This window comes from Rhea pennata, chromosome 8 (genome assembly GCF_028389875.1).
Source record: "Rhea pennata isolate bPtePen1 chromosome 8, bPtePen1.pri, whole genome shotgun sequence".
Taxonomy (NCBI): domain Eukaryota; kingdom Metazoa; phylum Chordata; class Aves; order Rheiformes; family Rheidae; genus Rhea; species Rhea pennata.
This window is the reverse complement of record NC_084670.1, coordinates 28,556,345-28,583,450: the sequence shown is the minus strand read 5'-3', so window position 1 is coordinate 28,583,450 and position 27,106 is coordinate 28,556,345. Positions and strand designations below refer to the sequence as shown.

General features: G+C 37.0%; 1 protein-coding gene across 7 annotated transcripts in view; it reads left to right on the top strand.

Annotated features, from left to right (window-relative positions):
- The window catches only part of DNM3 (dynamin 3), a 183,586-nt gene that overhangs the window by 26,817 nt on the left and 129,663 nt on the right, over positions 1-27,106 (top strand). For 5 of the 7 annotated variants that reach the window (XM_062580964.1, XM_062580961.1, XM_062580959.1 and 2 more), the window contains 10 exons: positions 245-343; positions 1,064-1,224; positions 5,563-5,705; positions 8,778-8,913; positions 10,267-10,334; positions 13,726-13,864; positions 16,952-17,038; positions 19,647-19,717; positions 23,391-23,439; positions 25,122-25,151. In XM_062580964.1, coding sequence (XP_062436948.1) covers positions 245-343; positions 1,064-1,224; positions 5,563-5,705; positions 8,778-8,913; positions 10,267-10,334; positions 13,726-13,864; positions 16,952-17,038; positions 19,647-19,717; positions 23,391-23,439; positions 25,122-25,151 — 983 coding nt within the window. The remainder of the gene's footprint in view (positions 1-244; positions 344-1,063; positions 1,225-5,562; positions 5,706-8,777; positions 8,914-10,266; positions 10,335-13,725; positions 13,865-16,951; positions 17,039-19,646; positions 19,718-23,390; positions 23,440-25,121; positions 25,152-27,106) is intronic. The other 2 variants (XM_062580960.1, XM_062580962.1) reach the window with 2 other exon arrangements.

Below are 27,106 nucleotides of genomic sequence, written 5' to 3'. Positions count from 1 at the left end.
TAGTGTCATGGGAATGCTGAACTTGGTTAAAGAGATTTAAGAATGCATTTCAGCACTGGGAATGATGATCCCTTCTTTTGCAGGCACATTTCAGCTTGCAGCTGTGCCTAGTATTGTGTAACTTATGATATTTGTGAATTTTAAAATAAATATTTTAAATATTATGTAATTCTAAGGTGTAATTGACCTTCCTTGACTATAAATAATCCTTTGTTATCTTTTTCGTCTCCCCACCCTGGGTCAGGCCTTAGGACCATTGGTGTGATCACAAAATTGGATCTGATGGATGAAGGAACAGATGCAAGAGAAATTCTAGAAAACAAACTACTTCCTCTTCGTAGAGGTGAGAATGTTCAGTTGCCTATATCCTGTACAACCCAGGTAATGATTTGGGCCAAAGTGGTATATAAAACAGCTCTGACGGTGAATCAAAGGTTGTATGGGTCTTAAAGAGTTGCAATCTTTTTATCATTATCTAAACAGCAAATATAACAGAAGGCCATGGCAAAATATAGAGTAATTAAGATATTTTTACTGGACCTGGAAAATAGACTGTGCTATTCCAGAAACAAAAAATGCCAGAATAAGTAGTTAGCAAATTTTCTTTTCTGTACTAGGCTGCCATGCCTTCCCAAAAGGGACTCTCTTTCCTTATCTATCTCAGAAGCAAGCACCAGAGCTTTGGTAACTTCACTGTAAACCAAGTTTTTTCCCTTCCAGAAATTTTCTGTGGGACTGTTCCTGAAGCTACTGTCACAGTCACTTGCACTGCTAACAGTATCAAGAATTTTGATTCTAATTACGCTTTACCAATGAGACTATCTCCTCCTCCTGTTATAATAACACAGAAAACAATCTAGGAATGTGGTGAAATGGATTATTATTGCATTTGAATCAATGATTTGGTCACCATTAAATTCACTACAGTACTTCTAAACAATACCTGAAGTGCTTTAATTGAAAGGTTTTGTTTGAATTGAGCCAGCCTCGTTCAATTGAATGTGAATCCAGCAATTCAGGCAGTAGCTGCATTGATTTACCCACTGGTTTGCTGCTGTTTTAGGTTATATTGGTGTTGTAAATAGAAGCCAGAAGGACATTGATGGGAAGAAGGATATCAAGGCAGCTCTCCTAGCAGAAAGGAAATTCTTTCTTTCACATCCAGCATACAGGCACATGGCAGATCGGATGGGAACACCGTATCTCCAGAAAGTTCTAAACCAGGTAAAGGCTGAAGTTTGTGGTGAGCGGCCGCTTTTGTAATGATAGATTCAGTCTAAAATCCTTGTTAAAAGGAATGTGTGTCAGTGAACCTAATTTATTCTTTCCTGCCTTTAACCTTTTAAAGTTTCACAATGAAATAAACAAAGCTCCATATTACCTGTGGTATATGCAGATTCACTGTGAGAAGCAGAGGACCTAATTTCCAGGCTCCTTTCAGCATACAACTAAAATTAAGTCTGCTAATCATAATGTTATCAAGGATGGCAACTTCTTACATTCAAACACTACTTTTTTCAGAGTAAATGGGTTTTTTTTTTTTTGACTCAGAAATAAAAGAAATAAGTCAGACTTGCTCTCTTATTCATCCAGGCATAAGCTACTGATTCTGTTTTATGACTGTAGTTTCTCAGATCTAGAAGTTCTGTAATATTTTATCCCACTTTAGGTTTTAGAAGTTAATTTAATTGCTTATTTATCTCACTGTTATGTCAGGCTGAAGTTTAGGTTATAACATCAGTCATGAAATAATGTGGGCATACCTGCTACAACCTGAGAGAAGAGGTTGGCGAGAGATGAATCATTAATTCACTTTTGTTCTGTGGGGCTGCATATAGCAATCATAGTCTCACTGTGGACTTGGACTGTGCTTGGTTTGAGTGAAGTAGGTAACTGCGCAGAAATTTGTCATGGCTGTTCAGGGCTACAGAGATGCTTTGCTGCCATGTGGAAGACTTGATGTTCCTTGCAAAAACTCTTAGAAACCTGTGTTTTCTCTAGCAAAGCCAAATGGTATTGATTTACAAAACTGGAAGTGTGGTTACAAAAAAAGGAAAGCAAACCTGACAAGTGTAAGTGGCCTTGGAGGGCTGGGAACTTACCATGTGCCAACTTCAGGCTGCTGTTGCATCAGTTCCCTGGCCCTTTGTTCAGGAGGAAATCTTTTCTGTTCTCTTGAATACTGGATATGAACATAGAAAATAAGATTCTGCTCCTTTTCTGAGTGTTTTTCCAAGCATACACTTTTATTCCTTAATTATCACATTTTTCCACTTTAATAGGTGTTCCTACTGATCAAAATGTCAAGATTAACAGTATTTTAGAAATCATATATTCTGAGGGTTCACTGTACATCTGTACTCTAATCTCGTGATCTACATTTTGTTCAAGTTTTTAGCAGAAACAATGTACCATATACTATTGATGTAAATGACAAATACAGTTATCAGAGCACTTCGTTCACACTACTTTTTCCCCCCAAATTTAGGGTCTGTTTTTAGAAGTTCATGTCAAACTGTATCAGATCACAGCTTCCTTTAGCATGAAATAGAGAAGTCTGTTTCCCATTTAGCTGTCGAGAATCCTGTTCCTTACTGTTCTAACCAAGACACTGCCAACACTAGAGGTGGAAGAGTGCATAATTTTCTTCACTCTTCCATGTTTCCCTTTATCACTGTGCTAATTGGGAGAGACACAAGAGTTAGCTGTCACTGATGGATGAAAATTCTGTGATCATCTCCAAGGAATTAATCAGTCAGTAGGCTAGTAACTAGACTTTTGTGTCAGGAGTTGTTCTCCATAAAGTAGCGCTCTAGAGGCAATAAATCTGGAGATACATGCCTCAGATATTCATGCGTTTTCTGAAGGAAGTCTGTAAGTCATGGAGGTTTGCTGTTTGAGTTATATATGCCATGTGTCCATGATACTTGATTCCATACCCCTAACAAGCTTATTAATCTTGCTGGCAGATTGTGACAAAATGTATGAGTCTTTCTTAATCTGTTTTTAAAGTCCAACTCTACTCGTTTATATTTAGCGTTGGTTGAAATGTTAAGACTAGTCTGTTCTTTAGGCCAGTGTGAACACAGTGCCTGTTTAAGAAGGATCTCGCACTGTCACAATTGCAGTTAACTATGCCATTAACTCCTTTTTGGATCATCTGGAAACTAGATGATCGTCTTTGAGGAATGCCACTTTCATAGTGCAGACTTGAATAGCATGTGCATCACCTTCAAGTGATGTACCTCATGGCAAATTTGAAGAGGACAAGGTGAAATCATGCATGTCTTTCTAAAATGCCTGATCATGTAATATGATTTATTTGAAACTCGGTTTATCAGCTGACCTATATTCCTGGCATTCCAACAAGTCAAACTTTGTATCTCCAATTTGCTGTCAACTTGTGGCCTTTGGTCTTGGATAGACAGAGACCAGGTCTACCCGACTGTGTTTTTGACAAGTTGGAAACAGCAGAGAGATTATTTACTAAGAGGAGCAAGGCTAAATGGCTTGCCTGTTTAATCTCTTGCTACAGTGACTTTGCAGCTGTGTAACTTGACAGTAAGGTTGAAATATGCTGTGGATGAATGCATAAAGAATACTAATGCCATTTATTTGTGCTGCAGAACCAAGTTTTCAGCAGAGTGCAAGCACTCATCTATGTTTAGGATGTTTTGTCTTTTTCTATATATTAAATCTTTAATATCATACATCTTAGTTTTGAGATGAAAACAGCTGATCTTACTTCTTTGGACTGTCTTGTCCTTCCTCAAGTGTATTACTTTAAGTACTGTTAATTTTTTTTTTGTGAGCTGTTTTATAAATTTACATGTTTCAATATGATTTTATTTTTCTGGTCTGTTACTGTATGAAGAATGTTATATATGGGGAAAACTCTGCAAGTCTTATTCCTAAGACATTAAACACCTATTAGGGTTTGTGGTTCAGGTGAAATTCAAATTTCTCTGCATCCACAAGATGGTGCTACAGGGAAATTCCAGCCTTTGATTCTGTGCTGTCACATATACCAAACAACTTTTATATTAGGAGTTTTGGCATATAACATTATTCATTCATAGCTTGTTGGAATTGGGGCTTGGGAGGAGAGTTTGCAATGAATTGCAAGAAGTTTATTTTGAATTTAATCAAGGAACTGTTCAGAAATCATACACTTACAGCACAGGTAACATATTGATAGTGCTTTCCAAACACATTGCAAGATGCACAAAATAAATGAAGTATGTCAAACCCTAACAGATTTGGTGAGACTTTTTGTCTCCTTCAGTTTATTTTTTAGTGCTTGTACGTGTATTTTCAGAAATGAAAATTGATACTCTTGAAGTAGAAGTTAGAACTTCTTCAGCCAAAGATGAAGCGTTTAAAAAAAGTTAAAACGCTGTAATCTTCATGAAGTAAAACTCTTCCCTTCAGTATACTTTGTACAAGGGAGCAGAAATGATGTGGAGGTGGTATGTCTTAATGGTCAGAGAGTCCCAAATACTGATAAGCTGATAAGACACACTGTGTATCTGTGTTTCCTTCCATCACCCTTCTGGACTAGTTGTTGACTTTCAGAATCTGTTCCTTTTTCTGCATTGCCTTTTGCTATAAATGAGTCATTCAGTGCAAGCTGAATGGCAATACCACTTTCCTGCAGCCTTGTTTACAAGGGGCTCTTAGAGATGATGACTCTAATATAATAGCAGTGATTTAAATACTTCAGTTTAAGATTTGAGAAGTATGTCTCAAAACTGTTTGTGTGTTGTGTTTTCTTTTTTCTTTTCTTTCTTTCTTTCTTTTTTTTTGTGTGTGTGTGTGTGTGTGTGTGTGTGTGTCATTGACAGAACTAACTTCCTAACATAGTTGTCCAGAAAGCCCAGATCTGGGAAACTGGAGGCCCGCAAGTCTAGGAACATTAAAATAAGTGTAATGATGCAGTAGAGTGTTTCCAACAATAAACATACATGTCTTTAGGGGGTCTGATGTGTGTGTTCATCTCCAGCCCTACTAGTGATCACAAGTGAAGCATATTTACATATTGTCATGTCTTTTTAAGAAAGACAGTATGCATTCACTGCAGGAGTAAACTAAGATGTTTAGAGAGGTATTTGGGGAGGGGAAAAAAAGAATCCTCTGTACTGTTGCTCCTTTAAGAAGGAACTATGAAGCAAGGGGCATTCATGCAGAGAATTTGCATTTCTAGGGAATTAGGAGACAGCCTTTATCAGGAAAAGCAGCTGAAGAGAAGGGTGAAGGCATCAAAGTGCTGAGTGGTAAAAGGTTAAATTTGTTTAATTATTGAATGTGTAGCTAAACAGGTATGTAGTAATAGGGCCCAGTGAATGAGAGGGCCAAGACATTTTTCAAGCTTCAATGTAATATGTACATGAAAGTGGTATGTGTTGTTCTTTAACTGTCTCCGTTGCTACAAAGATCAAAAGGGAGTATACTAGTAAACTAGCACAGTTCATGGTTGATATGCTTGGCAGTTAGAAGGAAATGGCTATGCTTTTGCTTTCATCTGTATTTAGAATATAAAAGGTCTTTTATTTGTTTTTTTAGCAACTTACCAACCATATTCGGGATACCCTGCCAGGCTTCAGGAGCAAACTTCAGAGCCAACTGCTTTCTATAGAGCATGAAGTAGAGGTATACAAAAACTTCAGACCAGAAGATCCAACCAGAAAAACTAAAGCCTTGCTGCAGTGAGTGACTAGTTTTTCATCTGCTTATCTGATGTGTAAAATTTTTTTTTTCTTTTTTTTTCCTCCTAAGAGGTTGTATTTTATATTTAAAGGTAAAAGATTCGGATTTGATTAAGGATACTATATGCAAACTCCGAAGAATTTTGTGCTTGATGTCCCTGAACATTTTTAGCTACTTAATGTTTCAATAAGGTTTTCCCTAAATTAATTTTAATAATTATATGAAGGAAATAAAGTAGAATAGGAAAAAATACAAAGATGAGCAGCGTACATGATCAAAGGTCAGAGACAGCTTCTGATTGTATAGACAGATTTTTGAACTTGGAAAAAAAGATGACTGCAGGCCAGGGGATAATGTTGCATTAGAAGTTCATAAGCACAAGAACACATCTCTATGCAGCCTACAAACACCAGTTTACTGAGTCCAAGAGAGTATCTTGAAGAAATACCACTGTGTGCTTGTCCCATTCTTGTACTTTTCTCTAGATGTCTACTATTGGTGGCTGCTATGCTATGGCTTTTGTTTCCCTCTATTACATGAACATAAGAATGGCTGCACTGGTGTACTGGGGTGGATGAAAACCTCTTTGTTGCTTTGTGCTCGATGAGGCTTCAGAACTTGCATAAAATTAAGATGTTGGGAAATGCCAGCCATGACTGTGGTAAAACTGACCTGATAGATGCTGACTCTCCGAGGCCTGAGAAGCCACAGGTTGAATGCTGTAGCATGATGAATTGTAATTATTTCTAGAGCTATGTTATTATCATAAGTTCTAAACCAGGAAGCTTTTCACCATACAAGTCGTTGTCCAGTTTGGGTCTCAGCCACAAAATACATCTATCTGACAAGGCTTTGGTAACACTAATGTAATGCAATGCAATAGAGGTGACTGTTGATCTGACTTTCAATCAAACAGGTGGAATCAGAGAGAAAAGAATCCTTATTGTGGTTTTAGCACTAAGGAAAAAGGACAGTGCTGACATTAGGGACTGAAGCCTTAGTTAGCACTCACTTCTTCTTTTCACATAGCTTCCCAATTTGATCTGATTTCAGGGATGCTAACCATCCAGTATAGTGTACCTCATTCCTCGTTGTCTGAAAGATCTGCCATTCTTAATTTTCTTTCTTAAATGTGGCCCTCTGTAGCCATTTGTATGTTTGTATGCAATCAAACTTATCCATTTAAATAGAAAGCATCCACAGAAAAGATGCAAAATAGTCCTAGCTTTTCTGCCTTATATGACCATTCTCATATTCCTACCTGATTGATTTCAAAGGTTTTCAGCCTTGTCACCTCTCTGAGGTAGATGATAGAGGCCTGAATTGTAAAAATACGTAAGTTTTGAACAGGATGCGTTTTCATAAGTTATATGGAGCTCAGAAGGGGAAAATGGTCACTAGGACTAAAGAGACTTTCTTGAGCCAACTGAAGATTTTGATTTAGTCCTTGTTTTTGTAATACCTATGTCCAAAAGAGTGGACATTAGTTTCTGTCCCTCATAGCTTTTCATTAGATAGTGGATTTTTTTTTTTTTTTTTTTCTTAAACATCTGGGGAGATCATCTAGGACTCTTCCACAAAAGGACAACACAAGTGTTTTCCTTACTATGTATATTTGCTGAATTAGTTGTTGGAAACAAGTATATGAAGTGTATTGAATTGTTAGGTTTGCTGACATCTCATACTGCTTCTACTGCTGTAGCACTTTCTAAAGGAAAATGAGTTTAATTTCATTTCAACCTAACTCGTTGTGCTTGCTACTTCTCTGCATAATTTTTCTAATTCTTTCATCATATGTAGATGCTATTGGAGAAATTAACTTCTTCTGGCAGTAAAAATTGTCCTCATTTTTGCTTTTTCTTTTTGAAGAAACCCTTTTTTTTTCATGTGGAAAATAACATATCTAGAAACCTTTTCCTCTGACACTCAAGAGCAAGTTCCATAATGCCTATAAGAAAATAAAACTTGCCACCCCTACCTATAAGATGATATTAGGTTTCTGTAATCCTCTTCATAAGTTCAGTTTGAGGCTCTGCACTTACACTATTTCTATAACCCTGTTAACCTAGGCTATACAGATACCTGGGATTTAAGCACAGTTGATGCGCAATGTTACTTTTTGGCAGCTGTCACTTCAAGTTTTATGACCAATCACCTGTCCTTACTTTAATTTAAAAAAAAAAATTGTTGGGCTATCCTTGACTATTCTGTAACTGGAGGAGTTCTCCTGAGTGTTTTTCTAAATGCTTCTGCTGCCGAAGTCTAGGCATAACCAGGCAAGCTGGAGCTTATGGTACTGATAGCTGCCACGTTGACTTGTTAGTACTGCTTCTTGGGCTGCCTCAGTTTTGTCATGGGAAAGTAAGTTTGTTGGTCACCTCTTCCAAATCTTCCAGTACAGGATCAGCTTAGAGACTTGATTCACATCATACTATTAACTATCTTTTTGAAAGATCTTAGATCAAAAGTGCATTGCAGAGAAGTGAGCTCTCCTCAAAGGATGTTTTTCATCGTAAGACTGGCAATTTTTGTCTGTGCCTTTGAGCTCTGCAGTTTCTTTAATAGCATCTAAATGTGGATGTGCTTTTCTATCTGATAAATTCTAAGTGTTATAGCTTAAACCTAAAGACTTTTATTTGCTTCAGATTGCAATCACTTATTCTTTTCTAAAAAGTGTATGTAGAAAATGGTTGTCGTTTTTACAATTTTGTCATCTCTGATTAAAATCAGGAATGTAACTTTTTACCCTGTTATATTTATAGTTGACTTTAACATACAGTTTCATAAAAAGTATTTAAAAAATATGAAGAAAGAAAATAATATACGGAGCTATGCTCTGTGACGGTTGAGAATTGTGCAGATGTAAAGGACTGGATTTACAAAGACTGTGAGTAAGTGTAGCACCTTGAATTGGCAACTTGACTGAATGAATTGTTGTTACAGATAGTCTTGTCAACTCCCAAACGTGTTTCAGTTGGGCAGTACTAGTCACATAATACTGAAATATGGGGTTGGTAGTTGACATGCTTAAATGTTTTTGTTTGTTTATTTCTCACCCTTTGAAATTTTAGGATGGTCCAACAGTTTTCAGTGGACTTTGAAAAAAGAATTGAAGGATCAGGAGATCAGGTTGACACATTAGAACTTTCAGGAGGTGCGAAAATCAATCGGATTTTCCATGAACGTTTTCCTTTTGAACTAGTGAAGGTATTTATTTTCCTGTTTTTTCTGTTTTTTATGTGTATTTTTATGTGCGTGTTGATAGAAGTAAAGCAAAGAAGGTTTGATTGGAAGAACATGCTTTTAATTGAGTAACAAATTACACTAAATGATCATTGAGATACTTCTTTTATAGTTAAGAATATTAAGACCTGAGAATTGCAAAAGACAATATTTAGATTTTAACTATGGTCCCAGCTCGTACTATTTTCCTTGCCTTGTTTGTTTGTATGTTTGTTGTTCTAATGCAATTGACCTCCTCATTCTGCTTAGATGGGGCAGGGAAGCAACTGCAGCTGGTATAATTTAGGTTGCTGTGTTCAAGTAGCTAGTACATACTAAAACGAGACTTGTGGAGAATAGCCATTTTCTGACTTCTCTACTTTTTGTTTTCTGAGCATAAAACAAAGCCAGTTTTCAGTCCCATATTTTTATGATGGGAAGAGGGGAGAGAAGTAGATTTCATGTTCAGAGCTATCTTTCTCCACCCCACCCTCCTCCAGTACATCTCCCCATACCTGTCCATCCTTTGGTTTACAGAATAAGCTGATGTTCAGTGGGCTGTGGACTAATGAAAGCTAATTTCTTACAGATTTGCATTACATATTATTTCACTTTCTCTTGCAACGCAATGACTTCAGCTTCTCCTTACCTTGTACACTATTGTATTTCTAGTTTCTATTCTTTCTGCCTCTTGTTTCTAAGCTGCTTTTTCACCTGTCTTATACTGAGCTCCCTTGATATTCCCTAACTTTCAGTTGGATAAATGTCAGCCAGGGTTGTGGCTGCTTCCAGGGTTTAAATATGTAGGTTAGCTAGCAGGGCAACAGAACAGATAAGAGTTGGGCCTAAATAATAACCCTTTTGTTCATGGTAAATCTAATTTGGATCTTGCTAGCTGATGTGCCAAGAAATTTATGGGTACTTGATAGACTACTACTCTCTCAAATTTGGTTTAAAAATAGTAGGGCAGGAAGGGGAGGATAGACAAAGAACATAATCAAAGAAATTACACTGCTTTAGGAAACCTGGCTTAGAAAAGCTGTATCTTTCAAATGCTTTTTCTGGTTCACTGTGTCATCTCATGTTTGTCTTGATGTTCTGCAAAATCATTCCAGCCATTAGTGTGGCTAGAATGGAAGGGTGCATAATTTGCAACAATCTTTGCTGCTGCCTGTAGTCTTAGTGTTAAAATAGTTGTGCTTCATGTTTAGCATAGTTAGAAATCAATATTTTACCAGTTGAACTTGTCTATTTTGCAGTTACATTGGGAAAAGTAGTAATTTCTTATTTATTTAAGAGCTATCGTTAATATGATCTCAAATATTTTTGTTTCTTTAGATGGAATTCAATGAGAAAGAACTGCGGAGAGAAATAAGTTATGCAATCAAGAACATACATGGTATCAGGCAAGTGCTTCCTGTGTTCATGAGCTCATATACATTATAGAAGGTGTTGTCTATTTTAATCTGTGGATACACTTGCTGCCTGTTGTTGTGTTACATCACAAACTCACTGCTCTTAGTGCCTGACTTTTTTCTTCCAGTTTTTCATACTTCACTTTTCCAGATTGGTATTTTTGACAGACAGTTACTTTGTGTAAAGAGGTTTAACTTGCTTGGAACTCTTGGGAAATTATTCTACAGAGAAGATCAATGACTACTATATATATATTTTTTTCCTGGTAGCACTTCTTGCTCCTGCTAAAGTATGTAACTTTAGCTTCCAATATAACACCAGATTTCCACTGCATCAAGGCTGTTGGAATTTGTGTAATTGATTGCTGCTGTGCATTCACAGTGGAGCAATTCTTAGCTTTCCCTTTTCTGCTTATTTTTAATTGCCCTATCAGTTAAATTTAGTATCAGCTGCAAATCCTATAAGAAGTTTTGAATGCGTGAAAGACAATACTGAAAGAGAACAAAGCATTTAGTGAAACTTTGCTTATAATGACTGTGGCTTGGGGGAAGCTGGCATAGTGACTCACTTGGGGGATTTTTAGTTTGTACGTTGAACTTTGTTCCTCCAATGAAAAGATTAAAAAGTCACAAAGAAGCATTTTAATTTTGCTTGGTAGTACACAAACCCTCTGTGGAAAAGTCAGAAACCTCTAGAAGTAAATGATGTTCAAGGCCACGTGTTCGTATTTAAAATTTGACATCTGATGATCATATCTAACAGTCAGCCTTTTAAGAAGAACTTCACTCAACTGTAACAGTTGTAACATCCCAAATTCCAGTAGCATTCCCAATGGGTCAACATGTCAAAGATGTCAGCATGAAATTTGCTCAACTGTTGATAACAAAGTATCCACAAAACATCAAATAAGTAAATTCTTAAACAAATGCTGTCCTACTCAGTAGTGTTTGTTCATGACATGCTCTGTACCTCTTTTGGTCATGATATGGCTGGCTTCTCCCAGGGTCCTTCAGGCAAATGTGTCTAGATATTAAACAATCGTCATCTCAGATATTTTCCACCACACTTTAGGCTTATGCTTCTAGCTATTTTGGATGCTTTATCAACTTCCTAGTTCTTTTCGTTAAACAGTGCCTTGCGGAGCTTTTTCCTTAGGCTTTTCCGCCTTTTTACCTCAGGACTCCTACCAGAAGTAATTCTCACTGCTTTTTAAAAAAGAAGCTATAATTCTGTTTGTGTCTGTGTCTGAGAGTGGTGATAAAGTCAAGTTCACTGCCATTTGAGCTATGAGAACAAATAGTCAGACTCCTATAAAACTTTCTTCCATTTTATCTTTCGTAAAATTCATCACCTAGAACAAGAGGAGACTAAGTATCAAAATGTAGCATGCATCAACAGTGGACCAGCAAAGTCAGTTTTTAGCTCTGAATGAATTGTGCTAATTCTTGCTGAAGACTGCTGCCTTTCTGAGAGCCGAAAGCTTGCAGGTCCACCTCCTGGCATTAGATAAGAGCTTCTGCCTACCTGTTCTCTGTTTATTGACTAGATTAGATTGAATTCCTTCATTTATCTACTGCTGTAGAAAATTTATTTTTCTTGTCTTTTTTTCCCTATATTATTTTTGCTCTGAGAGACTACCGGAGCTTCAAGAGACTGTATACATCTTCTGTCAGGGATAACATGGAAACTTTCCAGTGAATGTTATAACTTAGCTGAAATTACATAAGCGTATGTTTGTAAGTGGCTTTTGCTTATACCTATAGCCTAATACTAGCTTTTTATCTAGGCTTAAAATGAGCAAACTAGTGTCATCATGCAGATGATATACGGAAATGTGAAAGACAATGTGCAAAGCAACACATTACCTCAAACAGTTTCAGGCTTTAAAGGTATAACAGTGTTCGTCTGGTCTTGTCTGAAATTAATTTTTGTCTTCAGGTGCATGTTAGGGGTCCATCTGCACCATCTTTTGGTAAAAGGCATTTAGAAACCAAAGAAATTAAGGTTTAAAGGCTCTACAATTTGTCTCTTTGGTAACTTTGTTCTCAAGTCAGTGACAGTTAAGGTCAGACCTTGACAGACATCCGAAGGTCAGAGTTTGTGTTAACTAAAGGGCAGAGATCACTCCTGACCATTTCTACCAAGAAACTGTCAAGTCTGGAAGGTAGTGCCTTCTGTGTGGTGCTGTATCTCTGGCTTTCCATTCAAATGGAAAGCAGCCTGGCAGAGACAATGTCTTCTAGAATTTGTTTCGTTAATAAAGTTTTTTTCCAAGAATTTGGCTATGTTGGCATTATGAAAGCACAGGAATTCTTCAAAAGGCTCTCTTTGTTCTGAAGGGGAATTGTGTGTATCTGCAGTTTTGGTCCAGAGGTGTGACCCTGCATCTGTTAAATCTTTTTCCATTCTGGGGTTATATTTTCCTTTCCATTTCCACTTTATGTTTAATTCAAGAATTCTTTGGAAGATCAAGCAGGTGCCAGTTGAACTGTATCTTACTCTGGTCTTGGAACATCAAATCTGTCTTTCAGTTTTCATAGTATCAGAGCCACACCATCCAGGTCTGAGAATCCTAAATACGGTGATTCGGAATGTGTCATGTCAGAGTCCTGATCTGGAATCCTTCCAAGCTCTTGAGCCAGTATTTCTGAAAAATCATAAGTCTTTGAGGGAAAACTTGTGCCTTGAAGTGGAAAAGAACTTTCAATTTATGTTGTTGTCCGGGAGGCTCCTTGCGCTGCCTTACCTTCCCTCATACTTGACTGTGTCTTGAAGTGACTGATTTGCAGATGAGTTTACTAAGGTTTCACTCTGTGCATATATCTACAGTTTATTAGGTTTGGGAGGAGGAAATATTTGCTTTGGAATGGTTTAATTGTTTTGGAATGATTAGTCTGTTTTGGGGGGACTTTCAGATGCATACCCGTTTACCCTTTTTTGTCCTTTTAACAATAGAACATATTTCAAAAGGCCTGGGTTTGAGGATTTGTGCCCCCCCCAAACACTCTCTACCTGCTTGTGGGCACTTAATTTCTTTTGAAACTGTTGCTTACAAGCTTTGCCATTCTTAGTCTTTTGGAAAAAGTTCTTCATGCTACTTGTATAGGAAATGCTCTGTTGGAAATACTAGCAAGGTGACTTGGTGAGCTCGAAGCCCTGAAATTGTTATCTTCAAATAGCAGTGCATGTTTCTATATTCTTACTCCACAATGAAACTTTGTTTTTAAGGAGAAACCAGTAAATTGAGTGCTGTGGAAGACTGTTTGTATAGGAATATTGTTGTATTAATCTGCAAGTCTCTGAAGGTATGAGCAGTTCAGTAGAAAATATTCTTTGCATGATATCTGTGTTACTGACTTGCATATTCTGTTATGTCCACAGAACAGGTTTGTTTACTCCAGACATGGCATTTGAGGCTATTGTTAAAAAACAGATAGTGAAGCTGAAAGGACCTTGCTTAAAAAGTGTGGATCTGGTGATGCAAGAGTTAATCAACACTGTCAAGAAGTGCACTAAAAAGGTAATTTGCCAAATAAATTGGTATGGAATGATACAGTAGATAAGCCTGTTTTGCATTTTATAGTATTAAAATAAATTTTGTATTCAGTCACTTGCGGAACAGATTAAGATGCTCTAATGCGATTATGACTTCTTCTAAACTCAAAACAATGTAATGCTGAAAATGTTCATTTTTTTGATTTCTGTGTTTTGACTCTGCATACCAGGCAGTTGAGTTTTTGAGTCAGATGTTGCCCCTAGTTTCCTCTTTATAACCCTATTTCTACTGGTGCTGCAAATGGAATGTAGGCAGCAATTCTGCTTATATACAAATTGTAGAAAAAAGATCGCACTCTAAAGCTTTATTTTATAATGCATGTAGGAATAAACCATGAAATCTTTCTGGAGCGAAAGTCACAAATGTATTCTGAGAGTAGATATATTGAGGAAAAAATGCTCTGTCTGTGTTGAAATTTTACTGGGTAGCACCACATTTCTTTGGTATATAAGGGAGACACTAAACTTTTTCTGTGCTTTCTTCACACACAAGCCCGAAACTTCTGATCTCCAACTGTCAAGAAGTTAGAAGTGGAATGCTAGGAAGATTTCTTCTCCTTTGTACTTGATAATGCTCTTGCATTAAAGTGTTGAAGGATGAGTTTGTTGCACATAAATGTTGAACTTCTAAGTGGAAAGAACTGTCGTGTATTGACTTTCCTTGTGGGAAAGTTGTATGCATCAATTAAATATAACTCAAGATCCCACAAATATAATAAATTAACATCAGTTTATCAAAACTAATCATAGGTGTGCTATGAGTATATGGGAAGGGGTTTCCTGAAGTGTGTGCTTGGGTTTGATTATGCTTCTAGAATGAACCTCAAGCTTTTTTCCCCCCTTCCAGTTGTAACTAAGGAAGAATGTCAGACGTTGATATGAAATATAGGAAGCTGAACGAATGCAGTAATCAGAAATCAACTGAGTGTACTTCATTGACCTGGAGGGAATATTTTTCTTTTTTTCTTTTGTACTACCTCTACATAGTAAAGTTGTCATTTGTAAATACAGTAATTCACTTATCTGGAGCATTATCTTTTTCTGCCTTTGCTGTGGGATATTCTGGAGGGTCCCACTGACTCTCATGGACTTCTTTGCTTCCAGTATAAAGAACTGTAAATGTCTTTAACTGGCTGATTTTATGTCTGTTTTGCATTTTCTTGTTGTGGCTTTCCCACCATCTTGGAATACAGGGCACCCTAATAGTAGCAACTAGAAGAGTAGTTCTGGGATGTGAGCACGAGTCTGCTGGGGTTCTTGAGAAGTATTCTGCCTTATTCTCTGAATAATTCAACTTTTTTGTACCATTGAGCTGCTAAATGAGCTTTTCTCAAAACCAGGAAAGGATGACAGACTTTTGGCAAAGATCATTGAGAAGAAGACTCTCTTCAATATTTTGACCTGAGATTCTAGAGTTTTTTTCCCACTTTTTTCAAATTTTGGAAGATGTGCCACTTTAATTACTTGTGTGAATTCTTTCCCAGTGCTATTGGCTAAACTTACTGTGACTATTTTGCTGTTCGTGTTGTGAAGTACCATTCTTGAGCAGTACAAATGCTGCCACAAGGTGGCGCCTTCAAAGAACAAGACACTTTGCAGAGCAGTGCTTTAATTACAGACACAGGAGGGGAAGAGAGATGTGGAGACCCCTCACCACAAGGCTGATAAACTGGGTTTGCCTGTGGGTACTATAAACTGTACCCCGCTCAGCTGCTCTTGAGTTAATACACTTGTAGCATAGCACTTCTTTCAGAGCGTGCTGGATATTTAGAGGTTGCATCCAAGCCTATGTTTTGTTTTTCTTCTGTTTAATTTCTCTTCCAGACTATTCAAGTATGCATTTTATTGATAATACCCATAGTGGCTGCAGTATCTAAGTTGATGTGTCTAAGTAGGATGACTGAACAAGATGAAGATAAATATATTTACCAATTTAAAAATTTGCTATAAAATAAATAAAGTAGTAGGCAATAAAGTAGTTTGGGATTGGAAGCTTTTCTTATTTATGTGATTTCTGGGCAGTTAAGTAAAGTATAACTTATTTGGAGTACACTTTCCCCCTCTTAGAATGGTTGACTACTTGTGCTTTAGCTGTTGAAGCTTTATTACTGTGCTATCTGCACCAACTTTCAGAATGTATATGTTTAGGGGAAAAACCTTTACCTTGTGCCTTCATATTAGCATCAGTGAAGATTTGTATTGGCAGCGTGATACAAGTGTGTGTGTGTGTGTATGTATATATACATACACACATGTATATATGTATCATGATACTGTATTTTATATATCCATCCAAGGAACATGCAACATGCTAAAGTGGTATGCAGCATGCAAGAACAGTCAGCCCTTTCTGACCTCTTATCCCAGATCTGCATTTGGAGTCTTTTACTGCTGACCCAAAGTTTGGAGTGTCCAACAAGAAATTGGAGTGCATAAGTTAACAAAAAAAAAAAAAGAAAAGAAAAGAAACAAACAAAAAAACCCAGTAGACTGATCTGATAAAGCAACAGTCTGGGTATTTCTTAGAGGTGTGGGTGAATTAAGGTGTTACTAAATACTGTATGTAAAGACTGCTTTTATTCAGACTTCTCTTTATAGCAAATCCCAACACAGAAAGAAAGCTGTCTTAGTCTGCTTTCTTTATGTATTTTTATGGATCAACTTCTGTCTTTCCTTTTTACGTTTTTGGAGACATTTACTTCATATCCAGACAAAAGAAAAGAGCTGAAAGTATTAGGATTTCAGTGTCACAGTTGCTTTATTCCAAAAACTTGTGTCTGAAAAGGCTCACACCTCCAGAATCATTGTCTTCCTCTTGAAAGTTCTATGGAGTGAAAGCACAGAAACAATCCAGGGGTTTAGATCTCTCCAGGGCTTTCTCAAAAATCGCCATTACTAGGAAGTAAGGCTTGGTTTGTAGTGCAGTCATTTTTTTAGTACCAGCACTTATAACACTTGGTTTTCTCCAAAAAAGAAAGCTGGAGACTCCCCTGTCTGTATTCTACTGAAGTCACCCTGCGGATGTAACTCCCTATTCTTTTTTGCTTTTCAGCTGGCAACGTATCCAAGGCTGTGTGAAGAAACAGAAAGAATTGTTGCTGGCTACATTCGTGAAAGAGAAGAGAAGACCAAGGATCAGGTGAGAATAAGTAAGGGATTCAACAGTTTGGGGAAATGTGTGGAGAAGAGTTCTCCTGGAGAATTTTTGTGCTATGTTAGGAAAGTTCTTGCATACAAAGTGTAGTAAGATTGTGAAGAATTCCTCTCCATCACACACACCAACTCCCAGCAGACTTTTAAACAAACCAGTCCCATGTTCTATTTACAGTTGGGCCCACAAGCAATTGTACTGAGACACTTGAGGGGGTGACAAGCCATGTAGCGGATGTAGAAGCTCAGGCAAACATCGCTGTTGACATCCTGGGTTATCAAACAGTGGTGTCAGCATGCAGGTTGAGAAACTTGGCCTGTCTCTCTCAGATCATATCAGCAGGCTTGCTGAGGTGTGTAATGCAGAACCACTGGAGCTGACCATGTTAGTGGCCAAGGGCTATTCTGTGCTTTGAAAATCAGTCTCTCAAATCTGAAGATCGATAAGACAATTTCTACTTTGGATTCTAAAACTGACCAGAAAAAGACTCTCTCCTGTAGCTTCTCTAAAAGGAATGGACTGCTATCAAGCTGATGATTTTGAGCTGTGGTATTTTAAACTCAGGCTTTCAAAAATTTGATCAGTCGTATTCCATGTTCTTGAGTGTACATGTTGAAAGTTGAACTCTTGAAGTTAAAAAAAAAAGTTATCATCAGAGCAACCTCTCTAAGAACATTCATCAACCAGCCAAGCACTCAAATCCAGGAATCTTCAAAGCTTAGATTACATGTGAGAAAATCTACTGGAAGTAGAAGCAGGAATTATGGTCTGGAGAGTGCAGAGTTGGATGGCAGAAATATTTGGGGGAAGCAGGGCTAGGCAGAACTACTGCGTAGTTCTGTATTCCTGGCTCCCTAGTCATGTTCCTGTGCAAGCTGGGGAACTGTGCAGCATGTCCTGCTTCTTTTCTGTTGGTTTGTACTGTGAATGTAGTTTTAACAGTAATTTTAAACAGTTGTATTTGCTGGTCTTGTGCCTGCAGGGAGCTCTAGTTAGCACACCCAATTATTTCAAAATTTGGAAGAAGATAAAAGTTGCTTAGAATAATTGAGTCTTTTTTTGTCTTATTATTCCATTCTTCATTGTGCGCACATACCTGGCAAGTTCCCAGAACAAAGTACAAAATACCAGCTTTTTGTAAATGCCAAGAATTGGTCAAATAGGTTATTGTCACATATTCACATAATTATTTATGCTGTTAGCAGTTATTGTTAATAAATTAAAATGCTATTGAGGAAATTCTGAGAGGTAAGAACTAGATGTTAAATCTTCACTATATTTTGCTTTGGATGAGGCTCTTGGTATCGTTTGTAAATGTTGAAGAATTTGGGAATGATGCCATGTTTGTGGAGCTGCGTAGAAGTAATTGTGTATGCTTTGAGGAGATCAAAAGCTGAAGAAAAGAAACCAGGCAAACTTATTGTCTAGTGGTTAGCTCTTACTCAAAAGCACAGCAGTGCGATGCCTTGATAGGGCCCAGTAAGGGGTGTAAGTGATTGGAAGGAAATTGGTGGGATTATTTTGTTAGATAACTCTTTTTTTTTTGAGGGGGGGAGCATAGAGCCTTCTATTTCTGTGAAGTGGTCATTGCTGAGGCGTATCCATCCAAATGTTCTTGCCCACCATGGTCTGGCAATAGCATTTACTGATAATTTGCTGTCCCTGAGGCGTAGGCTTAGCAGGTGAATTGGATTGGATAATTATGCAATTTTATACTATTAGTTTTGTTATGAAGCTTTAAATAAGAGTAGGAGAAGATGCTAGAATGCTTCCTCTTTCTTATGTATTCAGCCAGATTTCTTAAGAAATTGATTGGTTAGGTTTCTTGCTCCCTGCTGAGAAGTGGAAGTCTGAAAATACAGTGGGAAAAGTGCAGCTGTGGTTTCCTTCAGTCTTGGGCATGTTCAAGAAGCTGTCCAAATGTGGAATAGAGTGAGCTTTCTCCAATATCTTATCAAGTTCTCTGGTTAGATTGTGAAGTTTAATTTAAATTCTTTCTCTGGAATATTGAAGGATCAACAAATGATAAGTTAAAATATTTTTATAAACAATTTATTGTTTCATTGACTAGCCCATTTCTCAACTCTTATTTGTGCACCAAAATAGCTCTTTAGTATCAGGACTAATAATTTTCTGGGAAATGACTAGCTTACCTACTACTGCTTAATGCAGAACCTAAAGAAAACGATACACTGATCTTATGTTTATTGCTAGTCTGACTGGAATGGTACAAATAGACTGTTTTGCTTAACTTGCAAAATGTAGAGCTAGAACCTGTGCTGCATATTGTTAAACTCTTCTGGCCATGTGTAGTTAGCCTTAATGAAGTGAGCAACAGCCTCGTTGGTAAAAATGAGGTCTGTCAGGTAAAGGACAGGACAGGAATCACTCTTCTGTAGTCTAGCTTATGAAACAAGCACAGAAATCGCAGTGGTCATGTTTAGGAAATATTGTTGCTTTTAGTTTGAATAATTATGAAAGAAACATTTAATAATGCAGCAAACTCAAAGTTCTGTTCATCTCTCCCTTCTTTTTTCCTCAATCTCTCTCCACCACCTCCCTGACCCTCTTACTGGTCTCCCCTCTCCCATAATAGGTACTGCTGTTGATTGATATCCAGGTATCTTACATCAACACCAATCATGAAGACTTCATTGGCTTTGCAAAGTATGTATATAAAGAATCTGTTAAAAGACACTAGTGGTTTTCTTTTTACTAAGTCTAAAAAACAAAACCCTGAAGTGTGGCAGTAGAGATGTTCTTTCTCAGTATATGCAGTGCTGAACTCTGTGCACTTGTAGCTATAGAGGGCATTCTTTCCGCAGTTCACAAGCCTGGTTTTACTGGAGCTCAAACTTATGTCTTGATCTGGAATAACATGAATCTCTGGAAACAGCTTTGGAAGCCTGATGCCCTCACTATATCCATTTTAGGAGCACAGAAATGTATAATTTTGGAGGGTTTTCCACACTGCTGCCGATGAATATTTTGGGAGCTGTAAAACAGTGTATGAAATAGTGTTGCCAAGAGTAATGGCTATTGCTGAATTTAAGTGTGCCTGCTGTTTGGCTGTAGAGGATAATAGTACCAGAATGCCCTCCAGGGCACAATTTGACAGTTCTCACTTAATTGAAAAGACTGTGAGAATATTCTCCAGAATATTCTCCTAGTTTCCAGCAAGTTGTGCCTAAAGGACTTTGTATAAACATTTTGATGCTAGTTAAATTGTTGGAGATGTCTTCACTCTTTGAAGAACAAATATTTTTTTTTCAGTTATGTTCGTGCCATATTTGTGGCTCTAGAAACTGTTATGTCAGCAGGTTTCGTCTGTGTGTGATGTTGGCAACCAACTTTGGCACCACACTACATGTTATACTAGGACCTATTCTAGATATCACTGTGGAAGAAAGTACATGTCTTCGGCAGTATGCCGTGAAGGTTTAAAATGGGATACAGTAATCTAGGAAAGAAATAGGCAAAGCCAGGCACTGTTTGTGTTTGGCTTGAACAAATCTCTATGGTATTGTTTGCAGATCCTAGAACCCCTTGTCACTTCTCTTGAAAAATGACAGGATGTTGTAGGAATAGTAGCTGGCCTTCTAGAGGTCAAGATAACAACCTGCATACTACTTATTCCTCTTCATCGTTTTCCAACAGGGAAAAGTCTGCTAAAAACACTCCATATATACGTTGTATGTGTTTGTGTATGTATAGACAGCATATAGAATTGTAATTCAGGTTTGAGAGGGACTTGGGAGGTCATTTAGTCCAGTGTGCTGCTCAGAGGAGGGTCAACGTTGAGTTCCTACCAGATGGCTTAGAGTTTTGTCCAGATTTTGAAAACTTCCAAAACTGGAGATTCCCTAGACTCACTATGGGGCCCGTTCCAATGCCTGCCTGTGCTCACTGTGGAACATGTTTGTGAGGTGGGTTTTTTTCGTTTGTTTCTTTGTTGTTATGTCAAGCTGGAAATTCCCCTACTTTATAGTTTAGATTCTGGACTGTCAGATTTATCTGGAGCTATCTCATTATCCCTGGAAGAATCTCTTTCATGGATGTTGCTGCTGAGGACTGGAGTTCAGTCTGTTGTCCTCACTCCTGCATTTTGTCCAAGGAGCTGCAATGCCCAAGTTCAGTTTCATGGGAAAGCTTCTTCCTCTTTTTGCACTTCAGACCTGGAAATTCCCTGGCTCTGTGTGAGGAGTATAAAGAGATAACAAATGACAATTCCTCCCTAAGTTCACTGAATATGCTAAGTTTAAGAAAGTATTTCTATAGAAACTGATGGGAAGGCAAGTATCTCTATTGAAGTGTGCTCAACTGGAAGATGAAACTTGGATAGCTAAGAACAATTTAGAATTTAAAGTTTTTTACTGTTTAGCTCATTAATATACACATTTTAAGCTATAATCACATTGTTTTTACAGCAACTATATGTTAGAACCAGATAATGAAATATATAGCAATATCTAAACATCCGGGACTATAGTCTCCCCATATGCTGTAGTGTTTCATTTCTTTTTCTGAACATCCTAACCAGTTGTCTCATGTCACTGCAATGTTTTAGAGGTATGAGTTCTGCTAGCCACGTTCATAGGAAAGAATGAGAGCACAAGACACATCAAAATACTCTGCAGCATTGCAGAGCCCCAGACAGGTACAATGCAATGTGAATTCACCTCAAAATGATTTAAGAATGCCAATATTTAGAACAATTTTGCTCTTACAATAATTACAAAGAAACATATTTACTTTTCTGAAATTTTAGAGTATTAATGTTTGTCTTGTTTAGCAGAATGAGTGGTAAAATATTAGGACTGAGTTTGTTTCCAGTTGGTGTAAGCAAAGCATAGCTACATGCTTCAATCTGCAGGAAGAGTAATTTGTATTCAGAACAGTAAATAAAGGACCAATTGCTGAGCTTTGTTTAAAAAGAAGTGACTTTCTTAGTACAATGTCAGCTGCCTATTTAATTAACTTCCCTAAGGTAATAGAATAAAAATGACCCACAAGAGCAGCAATTAGTTTTTCTGAAGTGATCTTCTATGCATTTCTGGAACAACAGGTCAGTGTTGGTGAAGGGCGAATGTTTTATGTGTGCAAGTTATTTAACTATAATTTATACACCATATTTATGCAGTCCAGATGAGGCACTGGAGACATGCAATGTAATTTTGTCACAGGTATCTAGGTGACTCAGAGCAAAGCTTAGCAAATAGGCATGTGTAGTAAGCATGGTTTGTGGATTGTCACACTGAGAGCAAGTGCACTGCTGATTTGATCGGGTGAGATCTTAAATACAGGATCAGAGCTGGGATGAGGCTAGACTTGGTGCTTCAGTAATTCTTTAGAACAGCAGCTGTGCACAAAACAGTTGCAGGATTGGGCCTGTAGGCTGTGATCCAAGCATGTCTCACTTTTTCACAGCAATGTTTGTAGCTGATGTAGCTGATTGAGTAGATTATATATATATATATTTTTAAGCCCTTCCCCCCCATCACTTAATCAATGCCTACTGAAATGGTATTATCTTGTCCAAACAAAACTTGCTGTCACCAGAAGCCAGTCTGGTGGTTTAGTAGCTATTGCCTGCTATTTGAACACGTTTTTCCTCTTTCCAGTAATATTTTAATTGTGTGGTCTAACACAAACCACATAATGCAAATGCCTTTGGAATTAATAGCAACTTGTATGTTTTTTGAGACAGGAGTGTGTTTTGTTTCCGGAATAGGAATTACCAGAGTTCAATAACTGAGCAAAATATTCTGAATACGTTTTAAATATGTTCTGTTCTTTTAAGATTCCAGCTTTTTGAACCAGTTTTTGTGGTGGCTTCATCCATCAGTTATGTATTTACACCCACAAAATGTATATAAATGTTAGAATATTGTCCAAAATGGGCTGTAAGGATAAAGCTGTTAAGGAGTCTCTGACAGGAGAGGATTTTGATGAACTCCTTTAAACAACAGAAATGCCTTGCCTTTTGTCTCTTTTTAATATTTATAGAGGCTAATGTTTCCAAAGTACTCATATGAACTGTAACTTCTCTGTGCTGTTAGTAACTTTACCAAGTTAAGTAGGATGAAGTTAAAGAGAACAAAATTAGCACAGGACATCTGCTGTGTATGTCTTTCCTGTGTGAAGCACGCAAATATTCATACACTGTAAGAAAAAGTAGTTGAAAGATACATTTATATGTAATGATTTTGCTGTGTTTCTTTGTTATGCTAGCTTTCAATGCTGGAATAGTAAGAAACTTTTACTGCCAAAATCTATTGCTCAGGAACTGGTTTAGTTTTTGAGTTTCTTCAGAATAACTTTTCTCCTCTACTTTCCTTAGTGCCCAACAAAGAAGCAGTCAGGTTAACAAAAGTGCAGTGGGAAATCAGGTAGGCACCTAACAGAGAACGGATAATGGCATGTGCTAGTTAATACAAGCTGTTTGTTTTTCTTGGCTGCATTTATTTGTTGTAAATGTGTAATTTACGTTATCTGCTTGAAACATACAGACGATATATCATCTCCCCTTTTTTACTAATTTTTTCAGAGCTACCTGACTTTCATTATTGTCATAATTTATTTTTAATGACTCTGCTACTGTTTGCACTGCTGGTTAGTGTCTTCCCTCCCATGCTATTCAGTATATTGAATCTCTCATGTTACACCTAAATGTATTTTTTCATTAATTGCTAGCTTGTGAATTTCAGAATCCAAAATGCTGGTGAGTAGTTGCTTGTATGCGCTTTGTCATACTACATACATACGTTACTAGTTCTCACGTGCACACAGTGTATTTAACAGTGAAGGGGCAATCCAGCAAGCAAACGCAGATTTGCCTTTACCTCTTTTGAAAACTTCCATTGACTTCATGAAGATGTTGACTACATACCATACTCCTCTCTCAAAGTAAACAAAATGTAACTGATCAGTGGTCTCAGGTTTAATAATGTTTTTTCTGAGATGCAGTAATTAAAACTAGTTGATTGTTTCTTTTTGTCATACGATATAGGATTGATTCTGCAAGATGCTAAGTGCTCCTGAGCTTTGCTTCTTCCTTTGTTTCTGTGCAGACCATGGGTGCTCAGTACTCTCAGGATCAGTCCTTTGTTTTTTATAAGAAATTAAAATAATGAAGATGCTACAGATATAAAATCTATTCTTGCTCAGTTTGAGGGTTTTGCAAAGTCTTAAACAGAAAGAAAATATTATGACATTAGTAAATTCTTTAAATGGTATATGTGATTCCAGTAAAAAAAAGGCATTCAATTTTTGTTTAAATAATTTCTCCAATGAATACACTCCTGATGTTTTCATGTACAATTGGGTCAAACAATTCTAAAGAGTTAAAAGGTCAAGATTTCCATATGTGACCACTGAGTGTAGACCCCTCACACTGGGGGGTGGGATGGGGTGATAAACTTAATTTCTGAAAGTTTCCCTGTTTTGCTGTAATAGATTAGGTTTCCAGCTTTTTCTGAAAACTTAGTAGTCTTTTGGAGGGAAGGAAATCCAACTTCTTTCTCCTTCCAAGATGTTGCTAGTCATTTCTGAGAGGTTAGTCAAAATGATCCATAATTTCTGGAATGTGATGGTTCCCCCAGAGCTTGAATAGCGTTGAGAAGCATTTTTGACATAATGCACTATTTGGACTACAATAAAAAAAAACAAGATTGAAAGGTCTAAACACTGAAATGCCTTCAAAGATAGTCACTCCCCTTTGAGGAGAGACTTCCTTTTTATCTAGCTGTGTCAGGAACATGTGTCATACACAACAACCGTCATCACTTTGGAGTGTCCCGTAAAAGGAAAAACAGACAATTATCTGATTCTTCAGAAATACACAAATGAAATGAATGATTCTGTGAGTGTATGTTAACTCTCTAAAGTGGAGAAAAAAATTGGAGTTTTAAATAAGATTTTGAAACTTGATTACTTGTTGCATAAAGGACTTTGCTAAACCTTTTATTTTAAAGAGAATAAACAAGTATTTGTAAGTTAATTTTTTTGGAGTTGAAAAGAATGAGAAAATGTTTCTGAAATAAAACTTCATTTTTGTAATTTGCTATTTCAGGGAACCAATCTACCGCCTTCAAGGCAAATTGTACGAGCTAAGTTCTGTAAGCTTTATTGTTGCTTTTTCATTTAGCTTCTCAGAGGGCAAAGTTTGTCTCTAACTTATTAGTTTGTTTAATACTTGCTACTAAACTACTTCATGTTAAACTATCTCATCCGTAACACTTTCTCAACAAAGTATAATTGCAGTTCATCTCTTAACTGCTACTAACCTGCTGTTATGAGTATGAACTAGTAGAAATTAAAATGTGCTAGATAATTTTGAAGAAAAGTAATATTTTATAATTTACTGAGGTTCTCAAACTAAAATGACTAATTTTTTAATTATATAACTGGAAAGCAGTATTTATCTGATGTAAGTGCCTTTATTTGTAGTGAAACTTTTTTGAAAGGTGGATAAATGAGTATTTGGTAACGAAAAGGAAACATAAGCTATTGCTAAATGAATTTACTGTCTGTGGGTACAGGTACTGTTATTGGTATTTTGTTTACACAAAGAAATTGCTTCTGATAGAAAAAAAAGGGTTTTATTAATAAACTTAAAAATATCTAAAGCCTTTTTAGACATTCTTTTTATAGCACCAGGAGGACCAGTATGTCATGGACAGACTTCTTTCTAACCCTTCCATCTCATGAGTAAATAAATGTGTGAATGTATTTAATATTACTAATTAGAATTAATTGCCTAAACAGCAGTTAATTTTATAACAAGTCACTTCTGGATCAGTGACTGTTGTAAGAGGTAAATCTCTATCTTGTACATTCTTTGGTATTATTTATGATGAAAATGTATTCATTTTTCCAGGATGTTGCCATATTGTCACATCATTACTAGTTACTATGGCAAGCAAACTAAAACTAAACAGAAGTTCAGTAAAGGAAAAATGACCAGACAGCACCGATTCTGACAGCAGTTGAATTAAATTTCTCTACATTGTTAAGTTTTTCCAGAGTGGTAGTGGGGGTGCTCATTTGCAATGTCATTGCTTTTCTTTTTTGTAACTTGCTTTGAACTGTGATGATGCGGGTGACTGTTGTGTATCTCAGAAATAAAATGAGTGCCCAGCATTATATTTTTGGAAGAAGTGTAATGCCAATTCCTCTTAATGTATTTTTGTTCCTTTTTTTCCCTACTACTAATTTATCCTCTCATGCTTAATCTCTGGCCTTTTTTGTTTGTCTTTTTTCTTTGCTACCGCCTGAGGTTTTGACCTGACTCCACAAAGTTTCTTTTTAAGCCACAGGTTAGTCTGTCTTCTAATTTGCTTGAAATAACCAATGCAATGCTTGGTTTTACATAGCATTCTAGCAAGATCTGGATCCTGAAGGCTGTAACCCACTCTTTACTGTGTTTTTCATGTGGTGAGATTTGTTTCTTGTCACTAAAACTTTGCATTTAAAACTCCCCTTCCTGTTAAGCCCTAACAGTTTGAAGGTGCCATTGTACCATATGCCCAACGAATACCAAAGTGTTTGAGGATGTAAACTACTCAGATTACAAAGAATTATCTTTCACACACAGTTCTGCTTTTTTGTTTTACTTCTATGGCAAAATCTGGTGTTGCTGCATTTGAAGTAGCCCCTGTAATTGGAGAAGGGGCTTAATCTGAATATTAGTTTAAAGTCACTGTCTGAGAGACTTTGAGGTTTGGGTTACAGCAGCAATTGGATTCTTTTCCCTCTAGACACAAGTAGCTTTCAGACCTCATCAGTGGGCCTGAACTGTGGTGCTGACTTTTCCCACAGCAATGCTTTTTTTGTTGATTTTTTTTTTCTGTTTTAATCTAGTTTCATTAGTGTAGTTTGCTTCTTGTCTTCATATACTACACTTAATCCTGTTACCTTGCATGACCCAGAAATATGTGTTTACAGACTTTCTTATAGCAAGTAGGTGAAAATGGAAACTTGCCCTAGAGTCAGGGAGGTGGTCATGAAAGACATGACATGGCTGTCTTGTAAGAAATGGCAGTGTTTCTGTGAAAG